This window comes from Dipteris shenzhenensis, chromosome 5 (assembly GCF_047967505.1).
Source record: "Dipteris shenzhenensis isolate YYH24624 ecotype China chromosome 5, Dip_SZ_1.0, whole genome shotgun sequence".
Taxonomy (NCBI): Eukaryota; Viridiplantae; Streptophyta; class Polypodiopsida; order Gleicheniales; family Dipteridaceae; genus Dipteris; species Dipteris shenzhenensis.
In genome coordinates this window covers 38,124,369-38,151,607 of record NC_141600.1, presented here as the reverse complement: position 1 = coordinate 38,151,607, position 27,239 = coordinate 38,124,369, and the positions used below count along the sequence as shown (strand labels likewise).

Below are 27,239 nucleotides of genomic sequence, written 5' to 3'. Positions count from 1 at the left end.
TCAGCTGTCTTATTCTTGAGTTGAGCTTGTGTAAGCTTCTCAGCTATCCATACTTTGGTACCCTTCAGCTTGTAAGATTGTTGAAGGAGCTTGATCCGCATATCTTTTGACTCCAGTGTAAGGATGGCATGACCTTTATAGTGCATAATAGAAGCTGGCCTGGAGTCGTCATCATCATCATCCATCCATTCAATGTTGGGTAAGCGTGCTTTGATCTTTGTCAATATTTCACTATATGTGTCCTTCTATGTACCAATCTTTTGGGAGTCCCCCTATTCTGATCTTTAGCGCATTATTACATCTAGCTTCATGTTCTTTAATCTCTGCTTGAATATCAGTCTTACTTGCTTTGGTATCCACTTCCACAATCACTTCCTTCTTAGTGGTTTGTACTTCAATGCGAACTAAATCTTTGACTGTAGAGACTAGCTGCGAGGTAGGGGGGGAAGCCTTACAATATTTCATAGCTTCATCAATTATTGCCTGCTTACCAGGCCCTTCTAGAACTTGAAGTCGTGCCTTTACCTTTGCCAGTTCCAGTCAGATCTCTCTCACTGCTTGCTACAGATAAATCTCATCATGTTGCTCAAGGATGGGTCGTTTTGAGCCTTCTTGTTGGTAATTGCGTGCATATAGAGAGGGTGTCATGGCTGTAACTGTAGAGTATTGAGTCTTGATGGAGGTTGAAGGAGTTGAGGGGGACTTGGAGGAGAGGGTAGGCCAGTCCATAATTGGCTGTTGGTAGAACCTCCTAGCTGAACCTACCCCCCCGGTTGGGTTGGGGGTTTAGCTCAACTTGGGGTTAGGGTTAGTTTGTTATTGACGAAACTTGGGGAGGGGGGGGGGGTGTTTGTTGTTGACAAAACTAGAGGGGGTTGGGAAAGCTGCTGTTGATTGTTGGGGCTGGTGGATGCTGGCTAGTGGCGGCTACTAGCTACTGGTGGTGGCTACTGGCACCTAAAAATAAAAAAGTAGCAAATGAAGGGCTAAGGCGGCGCGACGCAACGCAACGCGACGCGATGGGCTGAGGAGACGGGCGACGATGAGCGGAGAGAGAGAGAGAGAGAGAGAGAGAGAGAGAGAGAGAGAGAGAGAGAGAGAGAGAGAGAGATATGTATTCACAACCAACAAAGCCACAAAAGCCAATTGAAAGGTACACAACCGTGGGGAGGGAGAAAGGAAAGAAAGAAAGAAAGATATATTAACGTCCGTAGGAGGCCTTGCGGGCCTATGGGACAAAGTACGGAATCAAGTAACTCATACAGGCCACTGTGGGCTGGGGCAAAGGGCTCACTAAGGCCCTTGCTGAGTACTAAAATGCTATACTAGTACAAAATAGCAAAAAAAGTAGCAAAATAGCATGAGAGTGGCATGAAGATATCAAGTGCTCAGAGCTAGAGTCCCAAGTGTATGAACTGGCTCCACGTATCCAGGCTCCATGATGGCTCTCTAATGAGAGGCAAAGAGCTCACATATCTGTATCTGTCGGGATGTCTCCTGTGGTGGTGGAGGGCGTGGTCTCCTCGATCTCTGGATCCGATGAGCTATGTCAAGGGTGATGCCTCGCCTCGGTTGATCTCCCCTAAGGAGAGCTGAAATAGGTCGGACCTCGATTGTGTGTGCTCTGGTCGCCTGTCGCGCCGTGTACAGTCTCTATGCCCCTCGTTTGGTAGTGCTGTGTTGGCTTCCTCCATTGATCCATATATCTCTCATGTCGGCTAGCTCCTCCTCTATCCCAGAGTGCCCTGGGGCTGAGTCAAATGCATAGAAATCCGTGACCTGTCTCTGCGCTCGGTCTACCTCGGTACCCTGTGGTGCGGTGGTCCCATCCTCTTGCTCTCTAATATGTCGTAGTAGTATCTCCTTGTGTCGTCGCATCTCCATCAGGTAGAGCCCAATACAGACCTGGTCCTGGAAGTGGATCAGTCGTGAGAGTGGGCCAAAGCCGTACCCCTCCTGAAAAAGGCAGTGGTAGCACCCTTGGATCTCTAGGGCATCTAGATGTCTCTATAGTCCCTTTGCCGAAGATGATAGGAGGACTATATCATCCGCACATAGTAGGATTTGTATCATCAAGTCTGCTAGTGGTGCTCCCTCGCCTCCTAGGCGGTCTATGAAAGATGTAATCTCATCAATGTAGAGCCCAAAGAGAGTCGGTGAGAGAGGGCATCCCCTCTTTACTCCGATCGTGTGCTCTGAACCCAGTCTGATAGGCCTCCTAGGACATGAACTCTCCCTCTAACTGACTCGTATAGGCTCACTACTCCCCAGATCAGAACCTTTGGAATCTGCATATCCCGTAGTCTCCTGATCATGTGGGATCGTGGGACAGTGTCGAAGGCCTTCTAAAAGTCTACAAAACAAGTTTAGACTTTCTGGCGTCTCGAGCTCGCCTCCTCAATGATAGCCCTCAAGGTGAAGATGGGAGTGCTGTCTTCGGAAACCTGCCTACCCTAGAGCACGTTGTCCTTGTGCCTCTGTATGGCTGTTGATCTCCCTCTCCAGTATCGATCCGTAGATCTTGGCTAGCGTGTGGCCAATCATGAGAGTGCAATAGTTCCCAGTATCCATGAGGTCGCATGCCTTGTATACTGGTACTATGGTGGTGGTACTCCATGAGGGTGGGAAGCTGTGACATGGCGTGGTTGAATATCTGTGCTAGTACCGCAGCCAAAACCTCCTGTCCATGATCAAAATGCTCAGTCCGTAGCCTGTCATGGTCCTGTGCTCTCCGGTTGTGAAGCCGGCTGAGTGCAGTCTGCACATCCTGTGCAGTGAACAAGTGCCAAGTGGTGGGCTAGGGCATAGTGGACATATCAGGTGGTGCTTGCATTGGGACATCATAAAGAGAGCATGCATAAGTGTGCCAAACACCTGGGTCTGTGATGGGTATAGGTGGTTTCCCCTTCGAAATAAACCCCAGCCAATGGTGGGATCCCCCCCTCGGAATGAATCGATCACCTCATCCATTCTACAGATGAGGAAAGCCCGCCGCTTACGATGTGTCAGTCGCCGTGAAATCCACTGTGCCTCGAATGATGTCAAGTGGCCAAGGGCTTGCTTGCGTGTGAGGTGAGCTCTCATCTCTCTGCACTCATCATCATACCAAGGATTCTGTGGCATCTTCCCTAGTGAGGCACGTGCAAATCGAGTCGTGGGGGACGACCTGATGGCTGCGTCCATGACTACTGTGGAAAGGGTGTCTGAGGCATGGGCGAGGTCTTTAGCATCTCCAAGTAGTAGGGCTGGAAGTCCCTTAGCCAAGTTGCTCACATAGATGGGGTCCAGGGCACGATCGAAGTGAACCTGTACACGAGTGGGCTCAGGGGGGACCCTCTCTGTGGCTGGCATAGTCGTAGAGATACAAAAGGCTAGGTACGAGTGATCAGCACCGAGTGGGGGAGGGGGCACAATAAAGTCGTATATCCGTGAGGTAAAGGCCAAGGAATCCAATAGATAGTCTAGTGTGCTTGTCCCTCCGCCATGTGGGAAACAAGTGAGACCACCGGATGATGGCCATCTCTGTAGACCATTGTAAATAATGAAATCATGAACAGCCCCTAGCTCAAGTAGATGTCGTCCATACTCTTTCACTTGTGGTGCATCTGCAGAGTGCGTCACTATCCCGAGCCTGCATCTAGTTCTGGTACTATGAGGAAATCCGATGCAAAGTCCAGTAGGCCCACCTGCCTATTCCCTATGCGTGCATTGAAGTCACCAAGAAGAAGGATGTCCCCCTGCCTGGAGAATTCAGTGATATCATCTTGAATCGACTCATATGGACTGTGCCCTTTTGTGGTGACCTCACGTGATAGGATGTAGTATCTGGAGGGAAATAACACACTGCTATGAGAATCGGTCGTGCGTCTGGTAGCTGGACTCGTATCCACATGTGTCGCGCATGCTCCTCTCTCTGTGCCACTGATATGAGAGGTCTCATGTGTGATCTAAAGAGGATAGCCACTCCCCCCAAACCCCGCACACCAATGTCTCTCCTTGTCTCCTTCCTATGAAATGACTCCCATGTATATCCTGTCACGGTGGGCAGTCCTCTCTCGGGGCTCTCATGTGTCTCAGTGTAGAAGACCATGTCTCTGTCAGTGTATGTCTCCGAGAAACCACCTGGATCAGTAGACTAGAGTGTGCCATTGCAATTCCACACTGTAATTTTCAGTCCACTTTGTGTCCCTCTGGCCCGACATCGTCATAATTCACCCTCTTCTTTCTCTTCCTTTTCTTCCTTCTTCCCCCGGTCCTGATCTCCTCTCTCTTGGATGATCACCCTACCATCTCTGTATGCAGCCCATTTCCCTGCTTCTCTCGCTGCCATGACGTGTACCATACCTTCTCTCCCGTGTTCCTGTTGTAGGAGGGTGAGGTCATCGTCCAGGTAGATCCGGGTTCCTTTCAAGGTCACCCTTGTGCTCATGAGGGTCTTCCTATCCATGGCTGTTCGGAGCTTCATCACAAGTGGCCTTGTGGGTGCATCGGGCTTACCAACTCTCCAAGCTGTCTCATATGTCAGGTTCACACCCATTTTGGTGAACAAAGCATTTGGATCTGCCATAGGAGTATCTCCTACTGTGAGGCCTCGGACTAAGACATTTAGGGGGAGAGAGAGAGAGAGAGAGAGAGAGAGATTTTATTCCTGTTTTTGGGAAGATTTTGTTTATTGATTTGCTTGTTTATTTTTGCTTAGTCACCTTCTTTCTTTATTTCTTGTTTTCTTTCTCTTTTGTTTATATTTTAGTAAGCACTGGGTTTGCCCAAGAGACTCCGTGGGTCTTTGGAAACTCAGTATAGCTGCTTATGCTTGGGCATTGATGACGACATAAGTGTTGCTTTGCTTGCTAAGTATGTCTTCCTTTTGTTTTTCAAAAAAGTTTTTGTTACCTCTTTCTTCCTCTCTTTCGTTTTCTCTTTTATTTTCTATGTAGATTTTTGAACTTTAGAACAACAAAAATTCTAAATTTGTATGAATATTCTAGTCTTAGAAAGGTATATTGTTGTATCTTGCATCAACGTTTGTTGCTCTAACGCAATTCTCTTGAGAGGCAATGAGGGCCATGGGCAGTCAATTCATTTTGATCCTTGAAAAGCTTTCCCCTTTTTTGTTTAGGCCTCAAGTGGCTGATTAAAAGACAATCTCAGACACTTGATTAAAAGACGATTTTGTGTTCTTTTTCAGACTGAGAGTGAATTTTATGCAAAGCCGATGGTGATGGTGCTGGGCCAGTATTCTACTGGGAAGACCAGCTTTATTAAGCATCTTTTAAAAAGAGAATATCCAGGTATATTGCAGATTGTTGTTTTGTTTTGCAATTTTCTATTGTTCCTATCAAACAACTCTTTAGAACTGTTAATATTCACTAGTCATTTGTTGAATACTTGATATCCGGCAGTCTTGTTAGACAACACTTTGACTTAAACTGTATCTTGATCAGGCGCATATATCGGACCAGAGCCTACTACAGATCGTTTTGTGGCTGTGATGGTGCGAGCTCCTAAGCTTTCTTGAGTTAGTGGTATGATCTGCATAAGATGCATTAAGATATGATCACTACAATGTGACATTTGTTGGTTTAATTTTATAGAGGCTGTAAAGACAATTTTCTGTTTGATTTGACAGTTAAAGAAATGGTCAGAATGTTAAAAGGATCTGCTTGTAGGACTATCAAAAGGCAAATGTAATTATATTAGTGTAATAAATCATGGACATGCTAAATCTTGTGTTATCAAAAGGTTAAACCATTGAAGCGAGTGGACTTGAGAGGCGAAGACAACAGATCAGCCTCAACTATTTTGCTTTTGCAGGAGGGAATTCAACACACAACAAAGCTCTATGTCAGGTGCTTAGGTTTAGGTCTGGAATTAGTTTGAAGTCTATCAAACTTTTTTCTCTGTTATGGAAGTGGAGTGGTATACCCAAGGCAACTGAAACCGGACCAAAAACCCTAAAACAAATCGGTTTTGAGCTTTGAAGCCCTAAAAACGAATCACTGCTAGTAGAAACGCAGCCTGGATCTCCGATTCGCAGCATTAGATAATCACCAAGATAGATTTCGAATTTCGTAAATAATAGGGAAAAACAGCATCTAATAGCTTCATTTGATGATGAGCAGCAGCAAATTTCTTTCTGGGAATCAATACGAACTGAGAGAGGGAGAGAAAGAACAGAGATTGCTACTTCCATGCAATATTTTTGCAATATTTCACAATAACTTTGCTATAGAAACTGGAGAACACGAACTGAAATCTGAAAACCAGAATTGCAGCACTTAATCTCAAAGATTCTTCACGATAGAACAGAGCGAGAGACGACGGAGACGCAGCACGTGCAACACTAAGGCCCAGAAATCTGTATTCAGCTTTGAAGCCCTATAAACGAATCACTGCTAGTAGAAATGCAGCCTGGATCTCCGATTCGCAGCATTAGATAATCACCAAGATAGATTTCGAATCTCGTAAATAACAAGGAAAAATAGCATCTAATAGCTTCATTTGACGATGAGCAGCAGCATATTTCTTTTGGGAATCGAAACGAACTGAGAGAGGGAGAGAAAGAACAGAGATTGCTACTTCCATGCAATATTTTTGCAATACTTCACAAGAACTTCGGATAGAAACTGGAGAACACAAACTGAAATCTGAAAATCTGAATTGCAGCTCTTATCTCAAAGATTCTCTGCGATAGAACAGAGAGAGTGAAGAAAGAGACACAGCACGCGCAACACTAGGGCCTAATATTATTCTATTGCAATAGAATAATACTTTGTACAATTGGTTCTGAAAAGAGCATGAAGCTGAGTACAACTCGTGAATGAATCTGGGAGGCTTGGGGACTTTCTTTATAGACTAGGCCTAGCAAAAAGCTAGGGCCTGCTTTCTAAAAGCTACTTTTACAAAAAAACCAAGGTTTTTAGGCTTGCTTTTTAAATTTGGTGCTTTTGGTGCCTTTTTTATCTCGTGGGCCCTCCTTTTAAAGAGGCCTCCCCTTTGTCCATGCTTTTAGGCCTAGTGGGACTTGCTTTTTGTGCTTTTCTCCCCACCCTTGGGTTCTTTTTGCACTCTCTTAGGTCCTACACATTGCACAAATAAGTTCCAACACTTTATCTAGCTTAGATAAAACAATTTGCAGATCTTCAAACTCAATATCCTTTACAAAAACTAAGTATGCACAAATATGACTTTTCATTACTGAAGAAATTGCAGAGGCAGATACAATAGGGACTGAACCCTTAAGTTTGACATCCAATACATGGGTCTTCCTCCTATGCATCAAGGTGATTTTCCGATTGAAAGTGTCCAGCATAGTATGCACCCTGTGACACCGTGGCATCCCTAGCAGAACATCACAGCCCTCTAATGGCATAATAAAAAGTTCCTTCCTATCCATAAAGCATTGTATGTGCAAACGGAGCTTCCCAATGATAGGGGTGATTGGTGTACTAAACCCTGGACAAGCCAAGCCTGCCTCACTCATAGGCCCCATCTCCTTTGCACGGATTCTAAGTTTGCCTGCCAACTTAGGGGAAATAAAGTTTGACGAGCCCCTGAATCAAAGAAGATCAATGCCATTTGATCTCTAACTTTGCCTTATGCCCTGCATAACTCAGAAGCATCCCCATTTGGCTGCTCGCCAATTACATCAGGCATTAATCCTGCAGTGGGCCTAGGCTTCTTGCCTTTCTGCTCATCCCTATCATTGGCCCTTTCAGTGTGCGTTTTGGGCTTTCCCGTGCCATGTGCCCCTCTTCCTTGCAGTCAAAGCACTTATTAGCATCCATTAAGGCTTTCCTCTCCTCACGTGACAGCCAATTAGAGCCTGGTCTATCACGCTTTTTCACCTTATTAAATGGATCCTTTGAAACATTCCTTGGCTTTGCTACTCTTTTGAAGGTGTCATATTTGCTGCTCTTGTAACCACTTGTTTTCCCAAGCAGCAACACATCCGCAATTGTTGTATTTTCAATCAATTGGGACATGTTGGTTACCCTTGTCTTCGTGTTATAGTCTCTGATGTCTTTAGGCAACCCACAGCAGTATATTCTACTCTGACAATGGTACATGCCGATAAGAGCTAACCAGAAATAAGGCTTCTCAAAACTTTTTATTGTACTCCTCCAAGTTATGGCAGTTGGCTGCATCCAACTTGTGCCATGCTGTCATAGCATCCACCTCAAATGTGGTGGTCAACCAGGTAGCTGAGAATAACTGTTTAAACTGAACCCAGCCGGTTGGTGCTCTATTTTAGAGCAGCAAATTTATCCACCACGGTAGGGCTTTCCCTTTTAGAAAGGTGCATCTTTGAAGATTCAATGAAGTTTCCTTCTGAAAAGGCTGCATCAAACTGTTGAACGAAAGTTAATGCTTTCAGCCTATCCTGAGCCCCATTGAAAGTCTCAAACTTCACTTGTAGGAGCTCCCAAATTACCATGCATTCTTCCTTGCATCCCTGCATGCAATATTTCCATACATTATGCTATGCATTCCGGGCTGCATACCCCCAAACATACTCCCTTGCATACCATGCATACCAGGCTGAAAACGCACTGGATAGTTTCCAAACATTCCAGGATAATCCACAGCTTGCCCAGCGATTGTCTGGAACACTGAACCACCACCAAAATATCCTGGATGCATTATGGGTTGGGGAAAGGCTTGCTGTCCCTGATTTGCATTCTGAAAATTATTCCCTTGAGCATGCAAATCAACTCCAAGACCATAAATAGATTGCTGCAATGGAGCACCCTGTACATTTGGTGTTGCTGAAGGCTGTCCATTGAATGCATGGAACCGTAAGGCTGCTTCTGAGCCCCACTGGTTTCCCCTGGATGTGAATGACCCTTTCTCTTTTTAGGCTTAGAAGGGTCTGCATAAACTCAGCAAACCTTGGGTCCTCGGTAAGATGAGCAAGTGCTCCCACTGCACTTATCTGAACAGTGCATCAGCCTCTGTTAGCACCTATGTGTTGGGAGTGTAGGGTGACACCTTAGGTGTAGGCCTGGGGCACTTTTTACTCCAACTAGTGGAGGTTTTTTCCCCCGAGCTTGGCAGGCGCACTTCCATGTGACCTGCAGGGTGTGCTTAGCAAGCACAACCTTATCCATGTATATGATGTGACTTTAGTCACATCTTCTGAATCAATCATTCGAGCTTTGTGTGCTTGCTCTCTCCTCGTGTGTCTCGTCTCTGCACCAACAAATGGTATCAGAGCCTCGTTGAGCTCTTGCCTCTGGCCCAAGCTTCTGCTGCTACATTCAGTCCATACATCCAAAGACTGTCCGTACAGTCCGTACGACTGTACGGAATTTGTACCTTGCACATTTCGCTAGCTGCGCTGACGCCGTACGAGTGTATCTGCAATCAGTTCGCCGTACGGGGTATCTGCAAACAGGTCGTCGTCCGTACGTTCGCCGTACCTTTTGCGTCATTTCTGTATTGGACTTGCGCCACTCATCCGTACCTGCTCGTACTCTGTCGTACTTGTCGAATCTTCTCAAACCTGCGTCGTCGCCGTACGTACTAGTCGTACTTACTTGCATCATCATCGTACGTACTAGTCATACCTGCTGTCGTACCCGTTGTACTGCTTGTACCTACCGTACCTACTCGTACTGTACTTGCAGTAGCGCCGTACCAGCTTACCTGCGCTGCCCGTACTAGCATCCGTACATCGTTGAGTGTCTGTACATCACCTGGCCGTACAGGTTGTACCTGCGCACAAGTTCTTTCTTGCAGGAGAAATTTGCAGGTGATCTTTGGCAGGCACATTTTGCAAACAACCATTGTTTGGCTTAGTTTTTGGGAGCACATTTGGGGCATTTTGTTTGTTGCAGACATTGCAATCAAATTGCAGAATCTACTTCAGAAATTTGGGGTGATTCCATGGATGATTATCTCACGAAGGTAAAGGATTTACGGGAGCAATTAGCATCTATGGATGAGATTGTTCCGGATGCCTCGTTGGTTTCTATAGTGTTACAGGCCATCCCCGACACGTATTAGAATGTGTCCACTACTATGCGGCTTATGATGAAGGGTAATCCCAATTCAATCACCTTCGATGAGCTTGTTTCTGTACTCTTGCAAGAGGAGCAGTGCAGATATAATAGGACCGTGATGCGTGTGGCTGATCAGGCTTTTATTGCCAGCTAGAAAGGCAAAGGTAAGGCTGCATTTCAGGGGGGCAGCAAGCCCAAGAAAGATGCAGGCCAGCCATCCGGCAAGTATGAAAAAGAGGGTGAAAAACCCAAGAAAAAGGGGAAGTGCAACTATTGTAAGAAGCCAGGACACTACATCAATGAATGTCGCAAGAGGCTTGAGAAAGAAAAGAGCAAAGGGGCCAGCATGGCAGTGACGGATAATGTCCCCAAGTCGGATAACAAAGAGGCTGCAAATTACACTTATACATCCTCCCATGATGAGGAATGGGCTTTTGCAGTGTTATGTAGTTACAATCCGTCTATTCATGATGCATGCCTATCTGTGAGTGATGCCAATGTATGGTATTTTGACAGTGGTGCTAGAAAGCACATTACCTCACAGAAGGATTTGTTTACATCTTATGCAGCTGGTTCTCATGGAGGCACGGTGACATGTGCCAACAACTCCTCCCATCCTGTGCAAGGAGTGGGAAAGATTGTACTTACCACAGCAAATGGTGGTGCATTTACACTCTCTGATGTGCTATGGGTGCCTAGCATCAAAAAGAATTTGCTTTATGTTTCAGCCATTGCCCATGGTGGCTTAATGGTGAAGTTTTTGGATGACAGATGCACTGTACATGACATTAGTGATGGTGATACAATTGTGGCTTCTGGAACTTTATGCCATGGTCTTTACAGACTTGATCACTATGAAAGTGCTTTGCATGATGCTTTATTCACCACCACCCCATCACAGTTAGCAAATGCTGAATTATGGCATGCTCGATTTGGCCATCACAATTTCAGAAGTTTGCTGCGTTTAGACAGCCATGAAATGGTGTCCGAGATGCCACACATACATACTCCGACTCGCCATGTATGCAAGGGATGTATCTTGGGGAAGATGCATCGCACACCGATTCCCAAAGATGGGACTGTCAGAGCTGTCCGTAGATTACAGCTTATACACAGTGATGTTTGTGGTCCTATGAGGACTCCATCTATTGGGGGATATCTGTATTTTGTCACTTTCATTGATGATTTCTCTCGTTTCACATGGCTCTACCCATTGAAGGAGAAGTCAGAGGTGTTTATAAAATTCAGATATTTTATTACTCAGGTTGAGAATTATGCCTTAGAAAAAGTGGGGACACTTCGCACTGATAGAGGGGAAGAATACATGTCCAAGGAATTTCATGCATATCTTGCAAAGAGAGGCATCATCATCAGTGTACCACTCCATACATCCCAGAGCAAAATGGGCTCGCTGAAAGGAAAAACAGGTCGGAAATGGAGATGGGTAGATGTATGCTCAAAGGCAAAGGTTTGCCCAATAGGTTCTGGATGGAAGCTCTCATGTGTGCAAATTATGCACTTAACAGATGTCCCACAAAGGCCTTGCATAATCTCACCCCGTATGAGGCATGGCATGGTAAGAAGCCTTCTGTTGCTCATCTCAGAGTATTTGGTTGCTTGGCCTATGCACATGTGCCACAGCAACATCGTACTAAACTTGATGATAAGGCTCTCAAATGCATTTTCGTGGGGTACAGTGTTGAAAGCAAAGGGTATCGGCTGTATCATCCATCCAGCAGGAGGATTATTACAAGCAGGGATGTCATTTTTGCTGAGGATTCCACTTAACCATTGCTGTCCTGTCAAAAACAGCCTGATGTCTACTCCAGGGATGTGTTTGAACAAATGCTGCCCATGACAACTGAAGGTCCCTCATTTTCAGAACATTCCAGTTTGATTCCCCATGCTGTTACGCAGGCCGGTACAGCAACTAATCAGCCTATTGTGGCTGAACCACATATGCCTATAGATGAGGCAAATATTGACCAGGCAGTTGATGAGGAAAGGACAGCCATTCAGTCATCCAAACGGGTGCCCAGGTGGCTGATTGAAACATTATGGGACAGCAGGTTACATACTCCTTTACCTGTGAGGACTCCTGCAAAATCTCATCATGCATCTGGGTTGTTTATTGATTATGCCTTTTAGAGCACATGCAGTGATGAAGAACCTCTGACATTTGAGGATGCTGCAGAGGACAGTAATTGGATGGCAGCCATGCATTCAGAATATGATTCCATCATGCAAAATGAATCATGGCACTTAACTGAATTGCCTCCAGGCAAAAAGGCCATTGGTACTAAGTGGGTCTACAAGATTAAGCGGAAGGCTGATGGTTCAGTAGACCGCTTCAAAGCAAGACTCGTTGCGAAAGGGTATGCTCAGCAAAAGGGTATTGATTTTGATGAAACCTTTGCCCCTACCTCTCGCATGACCACTATCAGATGCATGATCGCCATGGCAGCCCATTATGGATGGCAAGTACATCAGTTGGACATCAAAACAGCATTCCTACATGGAGACTTGCATGAGGAGGTTTATGTTACACAGCCTCGTGGATTTGTGCAGGATGGACAGGAACACTTGGTGTGCAGGCTTCGCAAAGCTCTGTATGGCCTTAAGCAGGCACTTAGAGCTTGGTATGAAAAGATACACACATATTTGGTTGCCCAGGGATTCAGCAACAGTCCAACTGAGAGTACCCTCTATGTTAAAAGGACTCAGGATGTTTTTTTGGTCATTGTTTTATATGTTGATGACATGCTGCTCACAGGCGCCAATGAGCAAAATATTGCAGCCTTCAAGGCTGAATTACATTCCTCATTTGAGATGAGTGATCTGGGCCCTTTGCATTTTTATTTGGGCATTCAGTTTATACAGCGGGATGATGGTATTGTTCTGATACAAACTAAGTAACATCCAGAAGTTGCTTCAGCGGTTCTCTTTCCAAGATTGCAAGCCAGTTGCAACTCCTGTGGAGACTGGGATGAAATTCAGCATTGAAGATTCTGGGGATGCTTTTGATTAGACATTGTACCAGCAGGCTGTGGGCTGTTTGATTTATTTATGCAATACACGGCCAGATATTCAGTTTGGGGTCTCCTTATTGAGCAGATTCATGCATTGCTCAGGAACAAAGCATTGGCAGGCTGTTAAGCGGGTGTTCCGCTATTTGCACGGTACTATGCACCTTGGTTTATTCTTTCCCAAGGGGGCTGATCCACAGCTGCATGCTTTCTGTGACCCCGATTGGGCAGGATGCTTTGACACAAGAGTGTCCACTTCAGGTTTTTGCTTCTACTTTGGGCAGTCATGCATCTCTTGGTTGAGTAAGAAGCAACCCTCCGTGGCCACTTCCAGTCGTGAAGCTGAGTACAGGGCAGCTTTCACAACCACCGTTGAGTGTGTTTGGCTCAGGCAATCATTTGCTGATTTGGGTATGAGACAGGAGTCTGCTACCTCTATTTTTACAGACAGTCAGAGTGCTTTGGCAGTTGCGAAGAATCCCGTCTTCCATGCTTGCACAAAGCATATTGAGGTTCATTATCATTATGTCAGAGAGAGATTGTCTGCCTTAGACATCAGCATGATCTATGTGCCTACACTTACAATGTGGCAGATATATTCACCAAAGCATTGTCTCATCAGAAGTTCGAAGGCTTTCGCAAGCTTCTGAACTTACTTCCTTTTGGTGATTGATATCACATTTGCCTTGTACACTGTCACCACTTCACTCCAGGGGGGTTTGTTAGCACCTATGTGTTGGGAGTGTAGGGTGACACCTTAGGTGTAGGCCCGGGGCACTTTTTACTCCAACTAGTGGAGGTTTTTTCCCCCGAGCTTGGCAGGCACACTTCCATGTGACCTGCAGGGTGTGCTTAGCAAGCACAACCTTATCCATGTATATGATGTGACTTTAGTCACATCTTCTGAATCAATCATTCGAGCTTTGTGTGCTTGCTCTCTCCCTGTGTGTCTCGTCTCTGCACCAACAGCCTCCTCCACATCTTCAGCATCATTAGACCCTCCAGGTTATGTTTTATTCACATCAGAAGCATTAACAGATCGCTGTCCATCGGCATTTTGAGCATCTTGAGAAGTTCCCGCATTCGTAGGCTATCCATCTTGCTCAGCTTGAGAGGACTCTCTTCCATATCCCAATCATCATTAGTGAAAGACATACTTGTGTAAATCAACTACAGCTGGCAATACTAACTCTAGAGACAACCACATGCTCACCTCCTTAGAGAAGATGGTGATGTCCCAGCAACGGAACCATAAAACCGACCTCAAGGCCAAGAAGAGGGCGGAACCAGCCAATACTCTCAATTAAACAATTCAGTAAATAAACAACTAGTAGAATGGGAGCTAGAGCCTAGAATGCTCCTACTCAAGACAATAACACAGACTTGCCTCAAACCTTGGCGACCCTTTCAATATTTCTTTCTTAATTGTAGAACCCTGCAAATAGGGGCACTTTTCTCTCACTAGAGGTTTTTTCCCCTAACCACAGTTAGTGGGTTATTGTGGTTTTGTCACTTAGACAAAACCACCTCCACACTACTTTGTATCTTATCCTATCTATTGCATCTTCAACGTTTGCTCTTCAGCTCGTCTTTCTGCTTGTCTGCCTCCCTCTTCTTCTCACACATCATCACAACTCTCATGTAAGACTCTTGACGACAAGAGGGACTGTCAGGAGGGAGTGAGTTTTCGAACTACATATGGGTAGGACCCTAGGAAAATAATGGGCAAGACCATGGGTTGCTAGGTGTGTAAGGACCCCAAGCAATCAATGCCTTAGGGGGTGAATTTGTTGAGTGGTCCAAAGAGGGGGAAAAGGGCCCTAAGGATCTAAGGTTTGGTCCCAAAAAGTGCCCCACTAGAGGGGGCATGGGGGCAAATGAAGCGTAGGTGTCCCGTGGCACCTACTAGAAACCTCAAAGGTTACGTGCATGGCTTACGGGTTGTTGGAAACACCTAGAGAAGCACATGGCGCCGACAAGAGGAGGAAACCGGCGTACGGGATCCATGCCGAGGGCCATACACTGCACTTCGGACTGTGTGGGTCAATTTAGTGTCCGTACAGGTGGCCTTGAGATAGCTTGTTGGACCGTAGGCTGTTCATATGGTGAATAGCCAGTACTAAAGAGGCTCATGGACTGACAACTTCATCCATAGAGGTCCTGGTTGCCCACAAGGCCAAGGTTATTGGCCCATGAACTGCTTCAAAAGGGGCTGGTTGCATTCAATCGTCTCTCTCTCTCTTCCTCTGTCATTGCTGTTGTATGGGCACGGTATGCTGATGTACAGGAAGGATAATGCACCATTGAGGATGGGTCGCACAAGCTCATGTATGAGCTTAGTTGGACAAGCTGGTTGCTTCCGCTGATCCTGCTCCTTTGTTGTGAGCTGTCTTGACTCTTGGAGAGACTTGATTGGGAGGGTGGTTTACAATGGATGCTCCTAGTTCTTCGAATGCAAAGTTCCCGAGATCGTAGGCTGATCATTTACACTTTCACCCATTGCTTGGGCATATCAATAGTCCGGTGGACACCTAAGGCAGTCAAGGGAGTTGTATGACCCCGCACGGGTTGTTAGTAACAACTCCAAGCTTCATCATGCAAGCATTTGGAATAGAGATGGATACCTATTGCTTTGTAATGTGAAAGTAGAGCCCAACAGGGTTATTGCTTGTGGTATTGATGCCCTCTGGAAGTGAGATATGCACGGACTGCAAGGGAAGTTGAATCTATTGTGTATCCCATGGATTACATTGGTCACTGCCTAGAGTTATGGCAATAATTCTAACGCTCCCCTGCAGAGCCAATGTGATGATGTACAAGGAAGTGATCAATCACCGAAAGGAGATAAGCTCAGGGCACTACGAAATGCCTCAAACTTCTCACGTGGAAGTACTTTGGTGAAGATATCTGCAACATTGTCATGTGTTGACACATAGATCATACTGATCTCCCTAGCATGCAACTTCTCTCTGACATAATGATAATGAACCTCAATGTGCTCGTGCGAGCATGAAACACAGGATTCTTTACCACTGCTATAGCACTCTGACTATCAATGAGAACCCTCCAATGAGAGATAAAGATCAGCAAACAAACGATGCAGCCAAACACATTCAACTGTCCCTGTGAAAGCTGCCCTGTACTCAGCTTCACACGAGGAAGTAGCCACAGTAGATTGTTTCTTGCTCAGCCAAGAAATGCAAGCTTTGCCAAAAAAGAAACAATTACCACTTGTGGACTGCCTAGTGTCATAGTCTCTAGCCCAATCTGAGTCACTGTAAGCATGCATTTGCAAGTCACCCCCCTTGGGAAATATCAAGCCATAAGACTTTGTGCCTTGCAAGTAACGAAAGATGCGTTTTACAGCTTGCCAATGTGTTGTCTTTGGGCTGTGCATATGCTTGCTCACTTGAGATACCGCATAATGAGTATCGGGCCGTGTATTGCACACATAAATGAGGCATCCAATAGCCTGGCTGTAAAGTGTGGCATCCACTGATTCACCTGCATCATACATAGTAAGCTTCAGCCCTTGCTCATGGGAGTGGCTATAGGCTTACAATCTTCCATGTTGAATCTATTCAAGAGCTTTTGCAGATACTTGGATTGAGATATAACAATGCCACGCTTGTCTTGTATGAACTGGGTCCCCAAATAGAAATTTAACATGCCCAAATCTGTCATGTCAAATTCAGCTTTTAATCCAGCCTTGAAATCTGCAATTATTTCCTCATTTGACCCTGTGAGCAACATGTCATCTACATAAAGAATGATGACTAAAATATCCCCTCCATCCTTCTTAATGTAGAGGGTGCTTTCAGTGGGACTTTTTTGTAGTCCCTTGCTTGCCAGGAAGGCATCAATCTTGGCATACCATGCACATGGGGCTTGTTTCAGCCCATACAAAGCTTTATTCAGCTTGCAAACTTGATGTGCATTGCTTGAAATTTCAAAGTCAGGAGGTTGTTTGACATAAACCTCTTCCTGCAAGTCCCCATTAAGGAAATCTGTTTTTATGTCCAACTGATGAACATTCCAAACAGAAGTTGCAGCCATGGCAATAAATGATCTGATAGTTGTCATTCGGGATGTAGGAGCAAAAGTCTCCTCATAATCTATGCCCTTTTTCTGAGCATATCCTTTGGCAACCAGCTATGCCTTGTACCTATCAATGGACGCATCAGGCTTCCTTTTCACTTTGAAAACCCATTTGGTACCGATGGCATGCTTTCTTGGTGGCAAATCCACAACATCCCAAATCTGATTTTTCTCAATGGACTGCAATTCATTGTGCATGGCATTCATCCAATGCACATTATCCTTGGCTTCTTCGAAAGTATCAAGTTATTCTTTATCAAGAAGAGTACCTGCATAAGCTGATTCAACAGAAAGAGCCCCCCCTGCGTGCCTTGCTGCACTATGAGTCCTGTCAGGCAAAGGTGCCTCAAGCCTACTCTCCCTGAGAGTTTGTAGCAACCAGTTTGGAAATGTTTTTGCTGCATGTATCTCTTGAATCTCTTGCCTGACAACATCATCCATTGCCTGTGGAGGAACAAAATCAGTAAGGGGCTGAATCGGGGCATGTGGATCAGGAGGAGGCTTCTGTAAATACCGATTTTCAGCATGAGTATCAGTTGGGGGACCAAAAGCAATAGGAAGGAACCCCGCAAAAACATCATCTGAAGAAGTTGGAATAGTGAATTCAGCATGTGTATGAGCTGAATTCTTTGAAAAGGTTACATCTCTACTCACAAAAATCTTGCGTGTGGCAGGATTGTAGAGATGATAGCCTTTGCTTTCTGCACTATACCCAACAAAGATACATTTTAGTGCCTTATTTGACAACTTATGTCGAAACTCCACAGGCACGTGGGCATATGCAACACATCCAAAGACACGAAAATGATCTACTAAAGGCTTTCTCCCATGCCAAACCTCATAGGGAGTGATTGTCTTCAAAGCCTTTGTGGGGGCTTGATTCAAAACATAATTGGCACACATGAGCCCTTTGAGCTAGAATCTTCTTGCTAGTGAGCATGCATCTATCCATCTCCATGAGAGCTCTATTTTTCTGCTCAGCTTTGCCATTTTGTTGAGGGGTAAGCCTCACTGTAAGCTGATGTGTGATGCCTTTCTCCTTTAAAAATGCCTCAAATTCATAAGACATATATTCCCCCCTCTATCAGTGCGAAGTGTCTGCACCTTGAGTCCTGTCTCGTTTTCAACCTTGGCCACAAAGTGTTTGAAATGCATAAATATATCTGATTTTTTCTTCAATCCATAGACCCAAGCGTAATTTGTGTAGTCATCTATAAATGTGACATAATACAGATAACCACACAAAGTAGGTTTCCTCATGGGACCACAGACATCACTATGTATGACCTGTAATTTTCGGACAGCTCGAACTGCACCATCGTTTTTAAAGGGAAATCTATGCATCTTACCGAGGATGCACTCTTCACAGGCATGAGGAGGAGGTGACTCCAAAGGAGGCAATGCATCAACCATAGCATGCTACTGAAGTGTCATCAAGCTGCCATAGCTCGTGTGTCCATATCTGGCATGCCATAATTTCGCATTTTGCATGGCAACAGTGGGAGTGTTTATTGCAAGTGCAAGATTGGATCTTTTCTCATAAACATCAAGCTGAAAAAGACCCCGATACAAAGTGCCAGACAACATCAAAGCATAATCATTTTCTTTGTCTCAAAATGCACACTTGGCATCTTCAAAGATGACCTGAAATCCTCCTCGATTGAGCGAGGACATTGAAAGTAAATTCTTCTTGATATCAAGCACATAAATAACATAAAAAATTCTGAAATTTGTGCCATCTGTGGAGGTAAGTATAATGTCACCCACTCCATACATTGAATGAGAAGAATTGTTTGCACAAGTCACCCTCTTTCCAACGGGTGGTGTATGCAGAGATGCAAAAAGACTCTTCTTGGAAGTGACATGCTTGGATGCACCACTATCAAAATACCATGTGTTCAATGTCTCATTGAACACTAAAAGTGCATGCATCCTTCGAAGGGTCATAGCTGCAAGTCAGGAAAGCATAAGAATTATCCTCAAGAGTGGTTGTAGTATCTGAACCAGTCACTTGAAAATCTGAAATGCAAGACAAAAAGGCCAAATCTCCTCTACAAAGTTGGCTGTAGCATCTGCTCCTTCATGTGCACTAGGGGCTGATGCATCTAACTATGGCAAAAATAGATTGGAACAAAACATAGTTTCACTTAGAAATATGTAAAGTATTACAACAATGCCTATTTTATACACAAATCTTTACATGAATCTTTGGGAATGGTGAGTAACATAATGGGATGGCTTTTGAAGAAACCCACATGTAGAGTAGACTTCTCTATGAAAATTCCCTTATGATCCTTCTTGCAAGTTTAACTTAATAGGGGGTGACATTGAAAACCCTCTCTCAACCTAGCCTCATGAAAGGGTTTCTTCAAAGAAATCTCATTGAAGCAAGCCATCAAGGTAGTTTCGCTAGCGAAACTCCTTTGAAGCAGGTCTTCCAAGGTAGTTTCGTCAGCGAAACAACCATGGACAACACTTTTAAAAGTGGCATAACTGTCACATCCAATGTCCAAATATAGTCATTTAGCTACTCAAATTGATCAGAAAATCCCTTTTGAGCACATCTATGGAGTTATATTTTATGAGAGTGATATATAAATCCAAGTTAATACTTATTTATAGTAATTTAAACTTCTTTAGAAACATATCCATAAATATCTTGTTATTTATGCTATTAAAACACTAGAAAGCTGTTGTCATATTGATATAAATGTGTTTAATAAGTAATTATATATGTATAATAGTCTTACATTGAGAGTGATTATGAGGGATGTTTCTTAAAAGAATTATTTTTCAACACATTTTTAAGGTAATAACAGGGGTACAAAGGATGTTTATGAAGAATAAAATTTATGTTATGTAAAATTGAATGAGTAACAATTCTATATATTTTTATGATAAAGGGATCTAGTTCTAGTGAAAATAAAAGTGTAAAAACCATGTTTCCTAAAGAAATACAATTTTTTAAATCTCTTGAAAAACACGCTCGGATAAACCTGCTCATAGGTTTTAGCTCGAAAAATTGACGCATCCGCTGATTAGCATGTTGCTTTTGCTGCCCTTTCACTTTAGGCTTGAATTTTGAAAGCATGGCATGCTCGCCAACCCGTGTGGCCATGTTCTTTCTGGTTTGCTCCTCCTGCAATAAGAGTCCTACCAGCCCGTGAAAAGAGAGAAGATTGGCATCCCCCCTCAATGACAAATTCAGCGAGGTATGAAAACTGAGATACGACTCAGGAAGAGAATTCAGAGTGGTGGTAATAATCTCTGAATCAAGAATGATCTCATCTATATTCAGCAATTGTTCCCTCAAATCCTGAAGCTTGGTGAGGTGAGCATTCATGGAATCACCCTCATCCATATGTGTGTGAGATAGCTCTCTCTTCAGGAAAGAGACCGGGGCATCATTTCTGGTTGCAAACATGCTCTCTCAAACATCCCAAGCTGCCTTCGAGGTCTTGCATGACCGAATGTGTGGAATGATAAATCTCTTGACAGAAAGAGAAATAACTGAAAGAGCTTGTGCATCACGTGAATCCCACCTTTTCTGTTCCTATGTGGGAGGCACCAAAGCAGCAACTGCTGCACCTAACACTTGTCTTGCACCTTGTGCTTGACCTCTACCCCTTCCTCCACCTTGTTGAGGAGGAGTGGCAGGTGCAACCATAGTCTCTGGCCTTGTCTCATCTCCGTTGGCATAATCCCATAGATGTTTGCCAACTAAGATATTGCGAACTATAAAGCTCCATAAGGAGTAGTTGGTGCCATCTAACTTATCCTCCTGTGTGAGCATATCAAAACCCTCATTGGGGTTGTTCTGGCCAGATAAAACAAAAATGCAGCAAATTTGACAAGTGAAATCCCTTCTTGGGATCAAAGATGCACAATCAAAGTCTGCAAAAAAATCTGCCCAAAATGACAGCTTGTTGTTAGAGCCTATCAAAGGCTTAAAATGCACCAGAATGCTTTGCAAATGCCCAAAATCTGTCAAATTTGTCTGCAATAAATGGCAAATGTCTGCAATGTGACTCAATCTGAGTCCAAAATCTCTTGCAAAACTCCCAAATTGTCTGTCCATTGCCAAATTGCATCCAAAATGCAAAAGCCCCAAATTTTTGTAGGGCAAATTATGTGAAATCCCCAAATTTTGCAATTGTTTGCAAAAGCCCCAATTTCTACACAGGGAAATTGCAATCAAAAGAGGGCAAATTTTCCAAAAGCCCCAAATCTTGATCAAAATTGCAATTCTCTTGCAAAAGCCCCAATTTAACTGCAAATGTGTGCAAACGAGCACACCCAAAACTCCAAATGCACCCGCAAAAAGAATTGCCACACGAAAGTGCATGGGCTGGAGTGAACCTCCCATCAAGCGAAAGAGCACAGGTTGGTTGTACGGAATGGTAGCAGTGCACGGAGAGAAGTGTACAGACGTACATGCAATATGCCAACGTACGGACAAGTAGGCGGACTGTACAATGCTGAGGTCCCCGTACGATGATGTACGGTCGAATAGAATGAAACCTGTACGGACGATGAGCGCGTGACCTGTATGGACGATGAGCGCAGTGTACGGACATCAACCTGTATAGCTATCTGTGTTGTTGTACTTATGATTGTACAGACATCAAACTATACCGACGAGCAGGTCGACGACGGGAGTGTATAGACGGGAACTTCGAGCCTCGAGCTGCGAGATATGTACGGGCGTCAACAGGAATTTCGTACATTCGTACAGACTGTATGGACAAATGGCGAGCAGGATGTATGATGAATGGCTAGGTGTGGGGTGCGGGCTGAAGCTGGGCTCTAGGTTCGAGAGCTAGTCCTGCTCTGATACCAAATGTGAGAAGAAGAGGGAGGCAGACAAGTAGAGAGACAAGAGCTGAAGAGCAAACGTTGAAGATGCAATAGATACGATGAGATACAAAGTAGTGTGGAGGTGGTTTTGTCTAAGTGACAAAACCACACTAACCCACTAACTGTGGTTAGGGGGAAAAACGTCTATTGAGGGAAAAGTACCCCTATCTCACTTATGGATTACATTGGTCACCGCCTAGAGTTATGGCAATAATTCTAACATGATGGTGGTGTGTGGATGTGCAAGGTGGATCAGAGATATCTTTTTCCTTGCTTGCCAAGATGAGATCTAATGTCCTAAGGGGATGAGAGGGCCCTCATTGCTAAGTAAATCAAATATTTGAAAAGGAAAAGTTATGACAACAAAAGGAAGAAGAAGAAATGAGAGAGAGAGAGAGAGAGAGAGAGAGAGAGAGAGAGAGAGAGAGAGAGTTATGTTAGATTATTTTTTCATAATTAAAAAAACGATCAACACAAACACAAGGAAACAAAAGAAACATCAACACAACCACAAGGAAACAAGGGGAGGGGATATATCAAAGAAAAGTAAAAGTAGACAAACTTGAAGACTGAAACGAAAATGGCATCAAAGCTCCCAATTTTGATTCTATGTTCTAGGATCCTAAAGATACCCAAAACCAAAACTCCAAAGATATAATAACGTAGAACAAAAGCGAATATTCCTCAATACGTTTCTTGTATGATAGAAAATTTTGTATATTACAGATTTGAGATAGTCTTGCAAAATTGGGATGTAATCGCTCCATATTAGCCGTATATAAAATGTTGAAGTTAATATGAGACATACTTATGATATTGAATAAGTCAAGTTGTCATAGATATCAACTTCTAAACCTAAAGAAGATGGAGTGATGCTAAGATCTAAGCTTCCACTTGTACAATCAAGTTCACAAAATTCAAATTCCTCCACCACATGAGTTTCAATCTTTGTACAGAAAATATTTGAAGTTTATGGACCCCTAATCTAACTTTGTGTATGAGGAATAACTGGACAAGTCTCCAAAGAAATTAAAATGTCAAATGAACTCAAATTCGAAAGTAAAAGATAGAAGCTCACTAAGTATACGTATACAAACAACCCATGGGAATATTGTAACACCTCATACATTTCTTACCCCCCTGCATTTTTTCCAAAAAATCTAACTGGTAAGATTGAGTATATTTTCCTCTTATGAAGTTGCATACACATCCACACACACTGCACACATGCACGTGCACGTCCATGCATCATAAGGCATTGGTACCGTCATGTGTAGGGATAAAGTGATAAGTATCTCCCAATGCATTCATCTCTTGTCGAGTCCTGGTGTGCTGTCTTGTAGTCCTTGGTAAATTTGTACATGTTCATTTATTGAGCTAATGAAAGAACTCTTACTGTTAATTTTTGATATCTAAAAAAATGGTGAGGATGGCACCTCTTGGATGTTTTAAACAATGGTGAATTTGGTGGGGATGGATTACTGATCACAACTCAGGATTATTGGAACTTAATACTCGCAAGGTATTGATTCATCGTAGCAAAAGAGAGAAGGATTGGTGAAGAGACATTCGACACTTGTTCCTTCCCACCCACCTAGTTTGTGACCAAGTTGGTTGAAATTTCGTACTAGATCTGTAACTTGATTGGTTGAGTACTTCATTCAAAATCTTAAATCCCACTCTTGAGCATTTACAGGTGTGCACTGATTTGATCATTCAGAGTTGAATTGCCGTGATTTTACGATGCCCTTTTTTTATCTTGTAGGAGGGCACAGAAGATCGAGTCCTACCTGGAAATGCCGCTGTTGTGCAAGCTGATATGCCCTTCAGCGGCCTTAGTAGATTTGGATCATCATTTTTGTCAAAGTTTGAATGCTCTCAAATGTCAAATCCTGTGAGTCCAAGGCATATTACAGCGAAGATCTTTCTTTTTTAGCAAACCACAAGTGATTAATCTGACATCTCGTTCCTTTTGTTTGACATAGCTATTGGAGCAGTTTTCTTTCATTGATACTCCAGGAGTTCTTTCAGGGGAAAAACAGCGAACAGAACGTAGTTACGATTTCCCTGGAGTAACTGAGTGGTTTGCAGCCAAGTGTGATCTGATTTTACTTCTGTTTGATCCTTACAAACTTGACATCAGCGATGAGTTTAAAGAGGTGATCAATTCTTTACATGGGCATGACAATAAAATACGACTTCTTCTGAACAAAGCTGATGGTGTCAATTCACAACAGGTAGGATAATGTACCTTGTCTAATTCACCCTTCATATTCCTGCTGCACAAGTTAAAATTTTTGATCTTGATGTGTAGCAATTAGCTGATGTATGGATCACTACATACTCTCCAGCTGATGAGGGTGTACGGTGCTTTGATGTGGTCACTTGGAAAGGTGATCCAAACTCCAGAAGTCATGCGAGTATACATTGGGTAAACTTACATTTCAACTTTATTATGGAATTTTATTTCAAGATGTTCTGGGTATATATTTTTTATCTGCCTTTTGAATAAGGCGAAACCATTTGGGATACAAAGAGTTGCTTAGAGAGGAGGAATTGACTAGTATGAAGACCTTTGCATAAATGGATACTAAATTGTGTGTGTGTGTGTGTGTGTGTGTGTTGTGTGGAGATATAACCTCGCGACTGTTGTGAGATTGAAATTGCACTATTTCTTGTGTTTTATGACATGAATTTCGGCATATTCCTGGATTCATCCCCCCCCCCCCCCTTCCCTCTCTCTCTCTCTCTCTCTATATATATATATATAGGATTTGAATGGATATGGTATTGGTTGCAGAATCCCTGGTGTGGGATTAATTTTTGGGAATGTTAACAGATGTTGTATTGATTGTGAATAGATCATTCTCAGATCAACCTCTGAGTGAAAAGGTAAGTGGTGAATACGGAAGAGAGCTTTTCAAAAAGGAGCAGGACGATCTTCTTGATGATTTAAGGAGTATCCCTAAGAAGTCTTTGGATCGAAGGGTAAGCTTAGATTTCAGGGGTTGGTGTTGCCTCTTCTGCAGCGAGTCATGCTACATTTCATTGAATCTACAAAACTGGATTTTTTATGGCAGGTTAATGAATTTGTCAAGCGTGCTCAGGCAGCAAAAGTCCATGCTTTTATCATAGGGCATCTTAAGAGTCAGATGCCTTACCTATATGGGAAATCCAAAAAACAGCATGAGCTCCTTAAGAATTTGAAGCAAGAGTTTTTCAAGGTCTGGCACGTCTGCATAAGAACATTACAACTTTGCTTGAAGGCTCGTTTTGCATGCTATACTCGAGAAACATGTTTTTATCACCTGCCTTTGCCCTTTCGACTGTTTCAATTGATGTCGCTCTGTGCTGCCACAGGTACAAACCAAGTACCACATACCCTATGGGGATTTCCCAAATGTTGAACGATTCAGAAACACTCTAACGACCTACAGCATTGACAAGTTTGCTCGATTGAAACCTAAGCTGATTCAAGATGTTGATGATATGCTGGCCTATGGGATACCTGATCTTCTGCGGGAGTTTGAACCTGCAGGCAATGTTTCTTTGAGTCCTGTATTACAGGAAATGAAAGGTGGTCTTGCATATGGGGAGACTATGAATTGAAATAATATCTATTCCAGATTTTTTCTGTGTTCCCACTTGTGACAAAAACCTCATAATATGGTACTCAGATTTCTTTCCATCTGTGGTCACCTGTGACGAATGCCTTGTGCTTCAGTAGTGTTATGAGGAAGGTTGAAAGTGGTCGATTCAGTTTCTAGAATCTAAAATAATGTTGCTGTCATCCATATTCCTAACACCTCCCTAGACTAGAAGCCTCTCACAATGAAGAATTGTGAAATTTTAATCAATCAATGGGCCAAAGGAATAGTAAAATCATAGAGACAGAGATTGAAGGGCCAATTTTGTAAACTTCATTCAATTTTGTAAACCATGTCTATCATAGCTCAACCATTACTCATTCATTTGGCTATTTAATGTTTCTTTTTCTCCTGTGAAGGAGAACCTTCCAATTCACTGCTTTCAGCGTAAAATGATATTGTTCCTTCTGAATTGATGCTGATTCAGAAACTTATCACCTGTGTCTCAGGGTTTGGCTATGTCGATTGCTATCTAATTTCGAAGTACATCTTTTACGTGTTTGTTTGCTATACTAGTTAATGTTGGATCTTCCAGTTTTTGGAGCTATATTATCTCTCGAAATATATGATGTTAGTAACTCTCACAAGGATAGCTTGGATGCCAGCGGTGTGCTTTAGCGATGTATTTGATAGTGAGTTGTATATTCTTTGAGGCAAGAAGGGTCTTGCTCAGGGTCCTTTGTGCTCAAAAGACTCCAGGTGAGCTTTTATTTCTTTGTTGTGATCGGTTTAGTTGTGCAGAGATGCACCAATGATACCTAAGATGGGGAGATGGCCTAATTAGGCGATTAGATTCCCAGTGAGTTTGTCTTAGAGATGAGTTACCTTTTGGGTTACCTCCAAAAAGAAATGTTCAAAGATTGAACTCATTCGAGGGGAAGAACTTGTGAATAATAATGAGATGTAACCACATGAAGCATTTTTGTGACCAGCATGTCATTATCCCTCGCGATCTTGTTATTCCTGACAAGAACCAATCTTTAGTTTGTGATGTGCATACTTAACAAGCCAATCAATCCGTACAATGTTTGTACTCATTATTGCAACTCCTACCATAGATTCAGTCATCGACGCATGCTTAGTGATCCACAACCCATGTCGAATAGTGACATTAACTTAAGTTAATTATTAGATTAATTATTACATTCGAGGATGAGGGCTTCATCCATTGTAGTGGAATTTCAAAGGCAGAAGCAGTTATCACAAATGGAGATGGATGAGAGGTTTACTAATGCCTCTTTCCTTTGCACAAGTATCCCTTCCTATATATTTTAAAGTCGAGAAGAAAGAAAGAAAGAAAGTTTATTAAAGTCTTTAGAAGATCGATGGGTTTATGAGACTGTGAAAAACTTGGTACAAACAAGCTGTGGTAGCGGAGCTACTAAACGAGCATCCACACCAATGCAAATGCAAAAAATGCAGATTGTCAGTACTAAATCCTGAGTACAACATAGTCATGTCGGTAGTCAACTATCTCATCATCATCATCATCATCATCATCACCATCAGGACATCAGGGTGGATGAGGCAATGGGGGCATGAAATCGGCTATAGAGTGTTGTTGGCTACTCAAAGGTGCAGCCCTGGCATGTCTCCTGGTCATCGGT

The 27,239-nt window shown here is 43.4% G+C and overlaps 1 protein-coding gene and 1 pseudogene across 2 annotated transcripts in view; one reads left to right on the top strand and one right to left on the bottom strand.

Annotated features, from left to right (window-relative positions):
* The window catches only part of LOC147901987 (EH domain-containing protein 1-like), a 33,774-nt gene extending 7,855 nt beyond the window's left edge, over nt 1-25,919 (top strand). Inside the window, exons 2-9 of one of the 2 annotated variants that reach the window (XM_087374500.1) lie at nt 5,189-5,291; nt 5,445-5,494; nt 23,751-23,879; nt 23,971-24,222; nt 24,337-24,416; nt 24,847-24,973; nt 25,066-25,209; nt 25,346-25,919. In XM_087374500.1, the coding sequence (XP_087230626.1) occupies nt 5,189-5,291; nt 5,445-5,494; nt 23,751-23,879; nt 23,971-24,222; nt 24,337-24,416; nt 24,847-24,973; nt 25,066-25,209; nt 25,346-25,594 (1,134 nt within the window). In that variant the 3' untranslated portion in view covers nt 25,595-25,919. The remainder of the gene's footprint in view (nt 1-5,188; nt 5,292-5,444; nt 5,495-23,750; nt 23,880-23,970; nt 24,223-24,336; nt 24,417-24,846; nt 24,974-25,065; nt 25,210-25,345) is intronic. The other variant, XM_087374499.1, reaches the window with a different exon arrangement.
* On the bottom strand, nt 7,073-8,169 carry LOC147901988 (uncharacterized; annotated as a pseudogene).
* Nucleotides 25,920-27,239: the final 1,320 nt, after the last annotated feature.